Source organism: Amphiura filiformis, chromosome 8 (genome assembly GCF_039555335.1).
Source record: "Amphiura filiformis chromosome 8, Afil_fr2py, whole genome shotgun sequence".
Classification (NCBI taxonomy): domain Eukaryota; kingdom Metazoa; phylum Echinodermata; class Ophiuroidea; order Amphilepidida; family Amphiuridae; genus Amphiura; species Amphiura filiformis.
The window spans coordinates 40,196,091-40,209,925 of NC_092635.1; the positions used below are offsets into that span (position 1 = coordinate 40,196,091).

The 13,835-nt window shown below is 36.6% G+C and overlaps 1 protein-coding gene across 1 annotated transcript; it reads left to right on the top strand.

Moving 5' to 3' along the window:
* The first annotated feature begins 3,926 nt into the window (after positions 1–3,926).
* Positions 3,927–8,794, top strand: LOC140159530 (scavenger receptor cysteine-rich domain-containing protein DMBT1-like). The gene is made up of 7 exons (XM_072183020.1): positions 3,927–3,930; positions 4,259–4,585; positions 4,891–4,971; positions 6,155–6,342; positions 6,796–7,178; positions 7,521–7,617; positions 8,636–8,794. The coding sequence occupies exons 1-7, from the start codon at positions 3,927–3,929 to the stop codon at positions 8,792–8,794; spliced, it is 1,239 nt and encodes a 412-aa protein (XP_072039121.1).
* The last annotated feature ends 5,041 nt before the right edge of the window (positions 8,795–13,835 follow it).

A 13,835-nucleotide genomic window follows, 5' to 3' on the forward strand; every position in this document is an offset into this window, starting at 1 on the left:
ATCATCATCACTTTCTACATTTTTTCTAAACAACATAGGGCCTACCGTTTTAATAAGATTTGTTTCTTGAAATGCATGTAACTATAATTATTGTTTAGAGCGTGATGAAATAAAACATCACGATTTTCATCACAAAACAAATATAATGCATAAGAAATCGTTTGTTTTAGAGCGTTATGATGAAATAAAACATCACGGTTTTCATCACGAAACAGAGTAATACATAAGAAATCGTTTGTTTTAAAGCGTGATGAAATAAAACATCACGATTTTCATCACAAAACAAAGTAATAGGCCTACAAAAGAAATACATTTTTCGAGAGTGATTAAATAAAACATCACGATTTTCATCACGGAACAAAGTAATACATAAGACATCGTTTGTTTGATTGCAATCAACCGCGACAGTTCGTCTCACACACATAACAATGCACTGCGATCAAATAGGTTGATGACAACATTTGATGGACTGCACTGCGCCATGATTACGTGCACCGGTTCAAATCCTTTGTTTGGAGCCAATCAATAATTTCACGTACAGCCTCTATGCAAATTAGAGTTTACACACGCTGCAGCTGGGGTAATCGACCGAAGCTGGTTGCCGTTAGTGATCGAATGCATGAGCTTATTTGCTTTATTGAATCGATTTACTGGATTAATTTCCTGTTAACTGGGTTTAATGCCACAAAGGTCGAATCGGGCTTGCAATGGACCATAAGTGCATCATGTGCCGTAAATTCCGTGCAGAATTTCTAATGATCATGGAAATGACGTATATTGTGCTTGGGAACAAACATGACATCTCTCAACAATGATTTACCCTTCCCCCTCCCCTCAATTAATGTTGGACACATTGGGAAACCGCTGAAGACATTGGCATTTCTCAACATTGCATGGGGGAAACGGGGTGACAATTTTCCGTTATTTACATGCAAGCGTTCCAAGACTTATTTCCAAGTGGCTAAACCTCATCGGCCGTATTTTCGTGAAATCTACAGAAGATAGCAACATTCAGGTTGATAGTTTGCTTACTTCTTGCCTTACTCACCGCCCTCTGTTGACACGACAAAAGGTGCGTTTGTAGCCGAGGGATGCATGAGATGGCACTGGCCACTCCTCTGCTCTGCTGTAAACCTTACGAAAATTAAATTCGTGCATTACCACAACCTGGTCGTTAGGAGGATGGCACGAACAACAACATCATCCTCACTTCCTCACCTTTTATTAACATGATTAATAATTATTAATCATTTTCTCTGGTTTTCATGCACATAGAAAATTAACGGCCAACGGAAAAATGCCCGGCAGAAACGGTTTCCACTGATTCTTTTATCATAGCGCTTTCCCTGGACGACATTTTGAGCTACAAGATTCATGCTACATGTACAAGCATTTTCACTTTTGTATGCATCATTTTACACAGTGTTTAGTCAATGATAATGCAGTGCATAATTTAAGTGTTCACTTTGCTTTATACAAACTTGGTGCAATTAATCGTCGGCATTCGGAAAAAATAAAGTTTATATTGCGGAACGGTTAAAGCTAAATCTAAAGCTAAAGCCCGGGGCACATCATCAATTTTTGGTGGGTATGGTATGTTTCTCCAGGAATTGGAGATATAGTGGGTCTTTGGGAGTGGACAGCGTGCCGGTGAAAGTGGGTACTCTGGAACTGCGAATGGTCAAAATCAAGGGAATTCAATACTTCTCTGGTTTAAAATCGTCTAACATAGGCGTAAATCCGAAGTGATTCATTCATAATTTTCATTCGGCTGCAATCCGGAGGGATACCCCGGCCCCCACACCCATATTTTGATAAGGGGGTGGTTCAAACAATCGTCCCCTCTATGTTGACGCCGCGTGACGCCGCGTACCGCGTATCATGTGTTTTGGCCACATTAATAGCACATTTGAATATGTTAGGTTAACAAATAGCACGTTTTAGCGCACTTCGCGCAAACTTTACGTCATATTTGAATATTTTAGCTTTAAAATTGCAATTTTTTCGTACGAGAAGCGCACCTTTGTACCAAAAGACTAGATTTTTCTATCTCCTCATCCCCCAAATGTTGAAAAGAAATCTACGCCACTGAGAGGAATGAGCAATTTAAGGGTCTTTCAGAGATGAAATGTCAAAATCAGTGTTTTTTTAATTCTGGGGTTTTCAACCGGACCGGAGTTGACCCTAACCCTAATGGGCTATTGCAGTTGAAAGCCATACACCATATAGGCCTATTATGATTTCAACTGGAATAGCCAAATCCTTTTTAATGGCGACCCGGACCCCTAATTGGTTTATCAATTATTTTGAATTAAATCATTCAATATCAAGAAAGTTGTAAAACCTCACGTTTTTGCCATTAATATGATTAAGGGCTGGGGTATGAACGTTTGGACAGTATTTATTTTGGGACATTAGAGCACATGAGACATATCGAATTGCATTCTGAATACGAAGAAAGTCATTCTGATATCAAATAATTTTGATTTTTGGAAATTCGCAATTTAATACACATTTTATGGCAAATCATTAAAAATTGATATTTTTTATATTTAACAGTACTCGAAGTAAACTTAACAAATCTGATGATTTATACTTAATGTGTATGTAGGTGGGATAAAAAGCCGACGATCAATTGAAAATTTTGACCTTTCGTATTGAAGATATGGATTTTTTTCCTAAAACACCAAAAAAAATTAGGTCTTTTGGGAAAAAAATCCATATCTTCAATATGAAAGGTCAAAATTTTCAATTGACCGTCGGCATTTCCTCCTGCTACATACACTTTAAGAATATATCATTAGATTTATATAATTTACTTCGAGGACTGTTATATATCAAAAATGTGAAAAATATCAATTTTTATAATTTGTCATAAAATTTGTATTATATTGTGATTTTCAAAAATGAAAATTATTTGATATCAGAAAGACATGCTTCGTATTCAGAATGCAATTCGATAGGTCTGAGGTGCTCATGTCCGACAAAAATACTGTCGAAACATAATAAACGCTCATTTTAGATCCCTTAAGGGATCCAAAATGAGCGTTTATTGCGTTTCGACAGTATTTTTTGTGGGACATGAGAGCACCTCAGACCTATCGAATCGCATTCTGAATACGAAGCATGTCTTTCTGATATCAAATAATTTTAATTTTTTAAATCACAATATAATACAAATTTTATGACAAATTATAAAATTTTTTGATATATAACAGTCCTCGAAGTAAATTATATAAATCTAATGATATATTCTTAAAGTGTATATAGCAGGAGGAAAGCCGACGGTCAATTGAAAATTTTGACCTTTCATATTGAAGATATGGATTTTTTCCCCAAAAGACCTAATTTTTTTTGGTGTTTTGGAAAAAAATCCATATCTTCAATACGAAAGGTCAAAATTTTCAATTGATCGTCGGCTTTTCATCCCACCTACATACACTTTAAGTATAAATCATCAGATTTATAAAGTTTACTTCAAGTACTGTTAAATATCAAAAATATCAATTTTAATGATTTGCCATAAAATGTGTATCAAATTGCGAATTTCAAAAATCAAAATTATTTGATATCAGAATGACATTCTTCGTATTCAGAATGCAATTCGATATGTCTGATGTGCTCTAATGTCCCAAAATAAATACTGTCCAAACGTTCATACCCCAGCCCTTAAGTATTTTGGATAAATTCTACTATATAGATCAATTAGGGAATTATTTTGTAATTGGTCGTGAATTATTTCCAATGAAAGTTGCTTCAGTAGATAGTTAACTTGATATTCGTAACCAAAAAGATTAATTCTGAACAAGTTTTGGATTTTTGGATTTATGTCAAGATTTTGGTTTATGCCCAAGATTGTCCATCTTCCTTGTGCATGAAACTATAATAAAATATACACAGGAATGAGTGATATACAATGAAAGATCATGGGTGAGCAATATTTTATTTCAGAATTGTTTATAATTTTCTTCAACTTCGGTCAATCTTGTCGTCAGTTGTGTCGGTTTTCTATACTTATCACAATCTGAGACTAGTAACTAGTCTCAGTCACAATCAACATTTCAAAATTACACGACTCCACGCAAACGAATAGATTACAATCAATCGCTGAAGCACAAACTAAATTGTACCTTGCTACTACTCAGATGCGAAGAGTAACGCAGGTTCGATTCCAGGACTGTGATTTACATTCATTTTCTTTAAGATGTGTAATGACTTTCGCAAAATCATTTTCTTACCATTTGACCATTCGTTTCAGGTTGTGATGAAACCTACACTAGCTACACGGGTACTTTGACGAGTCCAAACTATCCTTCCAATTACCCAGTAAGCACTACCTGTAATTACATCATAGACACCACAGGGCTGTCTATACGAATTGAATTCCAAGATGTCCAGATTGAGCCAGGCTATGATTTCCTCTACTATGGTTTGGGTACTACTCCTGATCTAGACAACTACCTTGGCGTAATTACCGGTATTACATATCCTTTGCCTGTTGATATCGGCAGTGGTCAGATGTGGTTTCAATTCACCAGTGATGATATAGAAACACTGACTGGCTTCTCCTTGACATATACTGCAAGTAAGTAACAACAGTCATAGGCATTAGGTTGCGCAAAAGTTGAAAAGTGCGGTATAAAGTTCTGAATTGTGAGAAAATGGGTCAACAAATTGCTCTTCAACGCTTTTCAACATTAAAGGCCAGCGTAATTAACCACATATTTTCCCATATGAAGAAGAGCTTCATCTCAAACAACTTCTCTCTGAAATAATTTCCTATAAACTAATGTGGCCTGTTTCGATTCTCTATTTAACACAACTCAATAACGTCAATTTAGTTATTTTGTATCACAATTTTGCACATCACTGATTTGTTCCTATGAATAGGTGACGAGCCGTTAGCTACCACTCCACCAATGTCAACAGTTCCTCCAACTAAGCCATATGCCACACCAAATCCAGTACTTGGTAAGTACGTGACAGACTAAGCATGTTATTCTATGTATATATATATAAGATCATGGTTGTTTTTTACTGTCGTCTTCGTCTACCCAGCAAACACAAAAACGTTTTAAAAACGTTTTAAATAAGTTATATTTTGGGTTTTGGTTTAGGTAAAAACGTTTTAATAACGTTGAAACGTATGAAAAAACACTACAACAATACGGTATTTTAAAAATGTTTTCAAAATGTTATTATAAACTACGGTACGGTAGTTAGTTTAGTGAAAGGTTATGTTTCGGTACCAGTAAGGGTCCGTTCACAAACACTTGTTTGGGGCCTGATGCAAAAAGGGGGGCCTTACATTTTTTGACCCTCCTAAGGAGGGGGGGGCTAAAATGACCTGCTGTACTGATATTGGTGAAAAAACAGTATTTTAAATGCTAATATGTGATGCGATCAAGCAAAATCAGTCGGAACTCGGAAATATTGATTTTGAGATATAGCCATACAAAGGAAATATCCCCTTTTGTTTCATGTTGTTTGGGAAACTCTTTAATTGCTCATATCTTTGGAACTGGTTGTTCAATTTTAATGGGGGTTTCTGCAAAATCAAGATTTGTAAATGCTTTTTACTATCATATAAGAAACTGAAAATGTAATATTTCCGAGTTCCGACTGATTTTGCTTGATCGCATCACATATGACGTAATAGGACCATGTTTTTGTTCAAACCTCTCGACGGACTAGTGAGATATACTGGTGAGAAGACAGCTATCTTAAACACCTGGTATTAGTAAATAAAGGGTAATACTTCTAAGAGGATAATAGTCAGGCAGCTGACTAAATATGATTTCGGTTTTAGATACTTTTTTTTGCTGAAGAGTATTGTTTGAAGATCCTGAGTGGGTGCATAAGTTTTTCTCCCAGGGTATTTCCATTACCCTTTGGGCAATTTCAGGTTCAATTTTCGAATAGCTGAAGGGTGGCAATTTCAAACCCTAAGATCTCACTTGTACCAGTCCAAAGAGCAAACTTCAGCAGTACATAATTCTGGTTGTTCTGTCATCTGGAGAACAACGTCCCATGTTAGCAATGTGGTCGGTCGGACAAATATAAGTATCTAACATGTCTAACATTGTACTAAAAACATACAGCTGAAATAGTAGACATATCTGAGTGTCCTAAATGTTTTATTATTGTAACATAGGTTTGGAACTGATGTGTGACGCAACCTCGATGACAGTGGTGTTCAACAAGGATGCGTTGTTTCCATCTGTACCTGATCCCAGTGAGGTTACCCTTACAAACACTAGCTGTGTGGGATACGCCTATGGTAACGGAACTAGTCTTATTGCCGTCACTACAGACTATAATGAGTGTGGAACCACAATGGAGGTATGGTTTTATTTTTACGGGAAGTTTTACTCTTTAGCAGGATTGTTTGGAAAGGCAATTACTACAACTTTGAGGAAAATAAAAACAGGTTCTCAATTTGGATCTATGGAACTTGGTAGTAACTTTAGCCGTTGCAGCCGCCAACATTATCCTAGCCCTAAACTGTTAAACCTAATCTCTTAATCCAATTGCTAATCCTAATCCAAAAACCTAAACCTAACTCTGAAACCTAATCCTAATCTTTGGATGGCGGCATGCAGTTAATTAGGCCTATTCCGAAGTCTTGGCGAAAATTGCATATTATAAAGAAAAATGTTCCAAGAATTTTGTTTAAAATGTTTTTACTATATATCTTTGACACCCAAAATATAATTCATAATCGTAATTATTGACACCCATCATTGCAGCCTTCAAAATATTGATATCATTGCCTATTATTTTGATCACCAACAGGAAACCAACGACCATGTAGTATACCGTAATCGTGTCATTTACGGAATTGATCCCGAAAATCCTCAACTCGATGGAGGTCTTGAGTGCCGACTTGCCCGACATCTTCAGGCCGACGCTGTCAGTAGCCCGCTTGCCGACAACGTCCAGTTCACGCAAGTCGGATACGGCAATTTCACGTTCGACATGGATTTCTACCCCGATTCCGGTTACGGTGCCCCATACGGGCCGGACGACTTTCCACTTCAGGCAGAGGTTGGAGCAGATGTGTTCGTAGAAGCACGAGTAGCTACGAATACGAATCTCGATCTACTCATTGATGCTTGTTGGGCAACTGATTCGTCCGATCCAGATGATACAGACATGCGTTTCTTGATATCAAGTGGGTATGTATGACATGTTCAGTCTTGGTATTTTAGTTTCTCTAACTTTCAAAGGATGGACAAGAGAGGAGAAGAAAAGAAAGGCAGGGAAAAATGAGAGGAAGAAACAGTATTAGGTAAAAGACGAAAGAGGAGAGAAAAGGGGGAAGAAAATTTGCTCAAAATTTCCGTAAACATGGTAAAAAGTGGCAATTTTCGTTTAATTTTGGGTTTTTTACTGTGTGAGTGCAACTGGGGGAAAGAGTTCTTCTGACTGGGGAATTCTCCCCCCCCCCCCGTGCCCCTCTGGCGCCGCCACTGGTTACAGTCACACTGCAAATAACAAAATGGTTTTTTTTATTCCAGGTGTGCCAAAGATGACTCCGTCGTTTACTACAGTGCTCCACTGTCTTCACAGAGGTTCTCCTTTGCTACCTTCATTTTCCCAGACGGAGACCCAACGGTAAGATCACAATAGTCATGGCCGGTACTAATGGGCTATTCTAGTTGACATCCATACAAGCTCATTATTATATACACCCCCTATGGAAGATCATAAGTGTCCTTAATCGCCCACGCAGGGGGTGTAGATTTCAAATGGAGCCACCCATTCAGGTCTTTCGTATGTACAACATACTTCTGCAATGACATATTCAGGTAATCCTATTTAAAATTCACACTCCTTGTGCATGTTGTGTAGGAGATTACGGTCATGTCTTCCTTAAGTACAATATTCAAGTTGCGGTCGAGGCACTGCGCATACACTGTAACTCTTAATCGAAGTAATTTTGGTTCGCTAATTTGGTATCAAAGAATAACGACCCATCATTATATTATAACGTACATTGTCGCCAACAGAGGGCAGTATTAATTTAATTATTTAAGTATAATACTGCCCTCTGTTTATTGTAAAGATCGAGGATAGAGGGGGCAAAATTGAAAGAGAAAATCGGGAAGGAAAAGTAAAAGAAAAGTATAAGAAAAGAGGTAAGGAGCCTGTTTCCATCCAAAGTTCACCCCAATCATGGGCCAACATAGTGTAAAATACCACATTCTTGCGAGCTGCGGGCGCACATTGTCCTAATAAAGTTCTTTTTGGAAGCTCGAAGACTTTCACATATTACTCTAAAAAATAATACCGGAATTTTGTTTTGTCTTTTCCCTCGAAAATTTTATCCCCCCACCCAAAAAAAGCTGGCTACGCCCTGCTAAAACTGCATGGTTTTTTTACCCTTATTTCCAATCATTTGCCAACTATTAAAATTTGACTGTTACAAGTATTGCCAGTTAGAACTAACTATAAAGAATTAGGACTTAGGCTTTAGCTCTGTTTTATTTGGCAAAACAGGGTAATATTTTCCATAAGCAATTTATACACATTTTAACACCTTCGCTGAGATCACTGAATGGGCCTTTAATATTATACTTATTATAAATTCCGTTTCGCTTATTTTTCTTATCAATTTCTCTTAAATCTTCAGATCTATTTACACTGTCAGTTGCTGACCTGTGATGCCGCCATCCCCGATACTCGCTGCAAAGAAGGATGTCTGTCCAGAAAGAGACGAAGTATCCAAGATTACGAGTTGGAGCTTCATACTGTCAGCAGCAGTGGGCCTATTAGTATGCGCAGATCATAAAGCACGAAATAAAGATTTATAATATTGGAGCTTAATAATTATCTTAAGGTTTGAGTGAATAAAAGACCAGTTTGTACTTATAAAGAATTCTTCATGTCATCCCCTCTTTCAAAAAGTAATTGCAGAACACTGTTTTGATAAATAGAATAGTTACAATAAAAAAGATAGCCACTGACTAACATACTGGCCTATACTTGAGATGAAGAATAAAACAAAAATTTAAAGAATTACCAATATATTGGTGTACTGTCAATCAATACCTACAATCTTGGAAATAAGTACTTGGAACGCTTGGCACACTCTCATACTGCAGTTACTGTCCGTTTTCCTATACACAATACACAGTGCTCTCACCATTGAGCTGTGACCTCTACAAATCGTGCCACGTTAAAAGGATAGGCATTTGCCTAGTTAACGTCAATGTGTGAAAAATAACCGGCCAATATTAAAAGTACTCTCAAAAACTTCTAGCAAATATATTTCTCTAACATGACCTAAAATTACAGCTAGGTTAGATGTTCAGAAATATTCGTACTTTGGTAAAACAGTGAGTGAGGGCAAAGCATAGCTAGCCAAATCCCGTGTTAATTGAATGGAGATTTGACCGAAAATTTTGGTAAACGGACCGCTCACTTCTGAAGAATGCCACACGAAAACGGTACAAGCTACATTTAAAGTACTCTCTGTTCGATCATCATGATGAGTTTGTTAAATAGTATGCCGAAATTTGGTACTGTAGGTAATTGACAAAGGGTCGTACTTCGCTGATGAGTAAGTGACAGTGAACATGAAAATCAGGGCCCATAACCCAAGTTAGTAGCTAGTTAGTGGAGGCCGTCACGGGACTGATTATTGATTATTGAAGTGCCTTATTAATAGATACGCACGATTTAGGGCAAGAAAAAAAAAACCGGGACACTTTTGGAGACATCATCATCATCATCATCATCATCATCATCATCATCATCATCATCATCATCATCATCATCATCGACATCATCATCATCATCACTTTCTACATTTTTTCTAAACAACATAGGGCCTACCGTTTTAATAAGATTTGTTTCTTGAAATGCATGTAACTATAATTATTGTTTAGAGCGTGATGAAATAAAACATCACGATTTTCATCACAAAACAAATATAATGCATAAGAAATCGTTTGTTTTAGAGCGTTATGATGAAATAAAACATCACGGTTTTCATCACGAAACAGAGTAATACATAAGAAATCGTTTGTTTTAAAGCGTGATGAAATAAAACATCACGATTTTCATCACAAAACAAAGTAATAGGCCTACAAAAGAAATACATTTTTCGAGAGTGATTAAATAAAACATCACGATTTTCATCACGGAACAAAGTAATACATAAGACATCGTTTGTTTGATTGCAATCAACCGCGACAGTTCGTCTCACACACATAACAATGCACTGCGATCAAATAGGTTGATGACAACATTTGATGGACTGCACTGCGCCATGATTACGTGCACCGGTTCAAATCCTTTGTTTGGAGCCAATCAATAATTTCACGTACAGCCTCTATGCAAATTAGAGTTTACACACGCTGCAGCTGGGGTAATCGACCGAAGCTGGTTGCCGTTAGTGATCGAATGCATGAGCTTATTTGCTTTATTGAATCGATTTACTGGATTAATTTCCTGTTAACTGGGTTTAATGCCACAAAGGTCGAATCGGGCTTGCAATGGACCATAAGTGCATCATGTGCCGTAAATTCCGTGCAGAATTTCTAATGATCATGGAAATGACGTATATTGTGCTTGGGAACAAACATGACATCTCTCAACAATGCTTTACCCTTCCCCCTCCCCTCAATTAATGTTGGACACATTGGGAAACCGCTGAAGACATTGGCATTTCTCAACATTGCATGGGGGAAACGGGGTGACAATTTTCCGTTATTTACATGCAAGCGTTCCAAGACTTATTTCCAAGTGGCTAAACCTCATCGGCCGTATTTTCGTGAAATCTACAGAAGATAGCAACATTCAGGTTGATAGTTTGCTTACTTCTTGCCTTACTCACCGCCCTCTGTTGACACGACAAAAGGTGCGTTTGTAGCCGAGGGATGCATGAGATGGCACTGGCCACTCCTCTGCTCTGCTGTAAACCTTACGAAAATTAAATTCGTGCATTACCACAACCTGGTCGTTAGGAGGATGGCACGAACAACAACATCATCCTCACTTCCTCACCTTTTATTAACATGATTAATAATTATTAATCATTTCTCTGGTTTTCATGCACATAGAAAATTAACGGCCAACGGAAAAATGCCCGGCAGAAACGGTTTCCACTGATTCTTTTATCATAGCGCTTTCCCTGGACGACATTTTGAGCTACAAGATTCATGCTACATGTACAAGCATTTTCACTTTTGTATGCATCATTTTACACAGTGTTTAGTCAATGATAATGCAGTGCATAATTTAAGTGTTCACTTTGCTTTATACAAACTTGGTGCAATTAATCGTCGGCATTCGGAAAAAATAAAGTTTATATTGCGGAACGGTTAAAGCTAAATCTAAAGCTAAAGCCCGGGGCACATCATCAATTTTTGGTGGGTATGGTATGTTTCTCCAGGAATTGGAGATATAGTGGGTCTTTGGGAGTGGACAGCGTGCCGGTGAAAGTGGGTACTCTGGAACTGCGAATGGTCAAAATCAAGGGAATTCAATACTTCTCTGGTTTAAAATCGTCTAACATAGGCGTAAATCCGAAGTGATTCATTCATAATTTTCATTCGGCTGCAATCCGGAGGATACCCGGCCCCACACCCATATTTTGATAAGGGGTGGTTCAAACAATCGTCCCTCTATGTTGACGCCGCGTGACGCCGCGTACCGCGTATCATGTGTTTTGGCCACATTAATAGCACATTTGAATATGTTAGGTTAACAAATAGCACGTTTTAGCGCACTTCGCGCAAACTTTACGTCATATTTGAATATTTTAGCTTTAAAATTGCAATTTTTTCGTACGAGAAGCGCACCTTTGTACCAAAAGACTAGATTTTCTCTATCTCCTCATCCCCCCAAATGTTGAAAAGAAATCTACGCCACTGAGAGGAATGAGCAATTTAAGGGGTCTTTCAGAGATGAAATGTCAAAATCAGTGTTTTTTTTTAATTCTGGGGTTTTCAACCGGACCGGAGTTGACCCTAACCCTAATGGGCTATTGCAGTTGAAAGCCATACACCATATAGGCCTATTATGATTTCAACTGGAATAGCCAAATCCTTTTTAATGGCGACCCGGACCCCTAATTGGTTTATCAATTATTTTGAATTAAATCATTCAATATCAAGAAAGTTGTAAAACCTCACGTTTTTGCCATTAATATGATTAAGGGCTGGGGTATGAACGTTTGGACAGTATTTATTTTGGGACATTAGAGCACATGAGACATATCGAATTGCATTCTGAATACGAAGAAAGTCATTCTGATATCAAATAATTTTGGTTTTTGGAAATTCGCAATTTAATACACATTTTATGGCAAATCATTAAAAATTGATATTTTTTATATTTAACAGTACTCGAAGTAAACTTAACAAATCTGATGATTTATACTTAATGTGTATGTAGGTGGGATGAAAAGCCGACGATCAATTGAAAATTTTGACCTTTCGTATTGAAGATATGGATTTTTTCCTAAAACACCAAAAAAAAAATTAGGTCTTTTTGGGAAAAAATCCATATCTTCAATATGAAAGGTCAAAATTTTCAATTGACCGTCGGCATTTCCTCCCTGCTACATACACTTTAAGAATATATCATTAGATTTATATAATTTACTTCGAGGACTGTTATATATCAAAAATGTGAAAAATATCAATTTTTTATAATTTGTCATAAAATTTGTATTATATTGTGATTTTCAAAAAATGAAAATTATTTGATATCAGAAAGACATGCTTCGTATTCAGAATGCAATTCGATAGGTCTGAGGTGCTCTCATGTCCGACAAAAAATACTGTCGAAACACAATAAACGCTCATTTTAGATCCCTTAAGGGATCCAAAATGAAAGCGTTTATTGTGTTTCGACAGTATTTTTTGTGGGACATGAGAGCACATCAGTGCATTCTGAATACGAAGCATGTCTTTCTGATATCAAATAATTTTCATTTTTTTGAAAATCACAATATAATACAAATTTTATGACAAATTATAAAAAATTTTTGATATATAACAGTCCTCGAAGTAAATTATATAAATCTAATGATATATTCTTAAAGTGTATATAGGGAGGAAAAGCCGACGGTCAATTGAAAATTTTGACCTTTCATATTGAAGATATGGATTTTTTCCCCAAAAGACCTAATTTTTTTGGTGTTTTGGAAAAAAATCCATATCTTCAATACGAAAGGTCAAAATTTTCAATTGATCGTCGGCTTTTCATCCCACCTACACATACACTTTAAGTATAAATCATCAGATTTATAAAGTTTACTTCAAGTACTGTTAAATATCAAAAATATCAATTTTAATGATTTGCCATAAAATGTATCAAATTGCGAATTTCAAAAATCAAAATTATTTGATATCAGAATGACATTCTTCGTATTCAGAATGCAATTCGATATGTCTGATGTGCTCTAATGTCCCAAAATAAATACTGTCCAAACGTTCATACCCCAGCCCTTAAGTATTTTGGATAAATTCTACTATATAGATCAATTAGGGAATTATTTTGTAATTGGTCGTGAATTATTTCCAATGAAAGTTGCTTCAGTAGATAGTTAACTTGATATTCGTAACCAAAAAGATTAATTCTGAACAAGTTTTGGATTTTTGGATTTATGTCAAGATTTTGGTTTATGCCCAAGATTGTCCATCTTCCTTGTGCATGAAACTATAATAAAATATACACAGGAATGAGTGATATACAATGAAAGATCATGGGTGAGCAATATTTTATTTCAGAATTGTTTATAATTTTCTTCAACTTCGGTCAATCTTGTCGTCAGTTGTGTCGGTTTTCTATACTTATCACAATCTGAGACTAGTAACTAG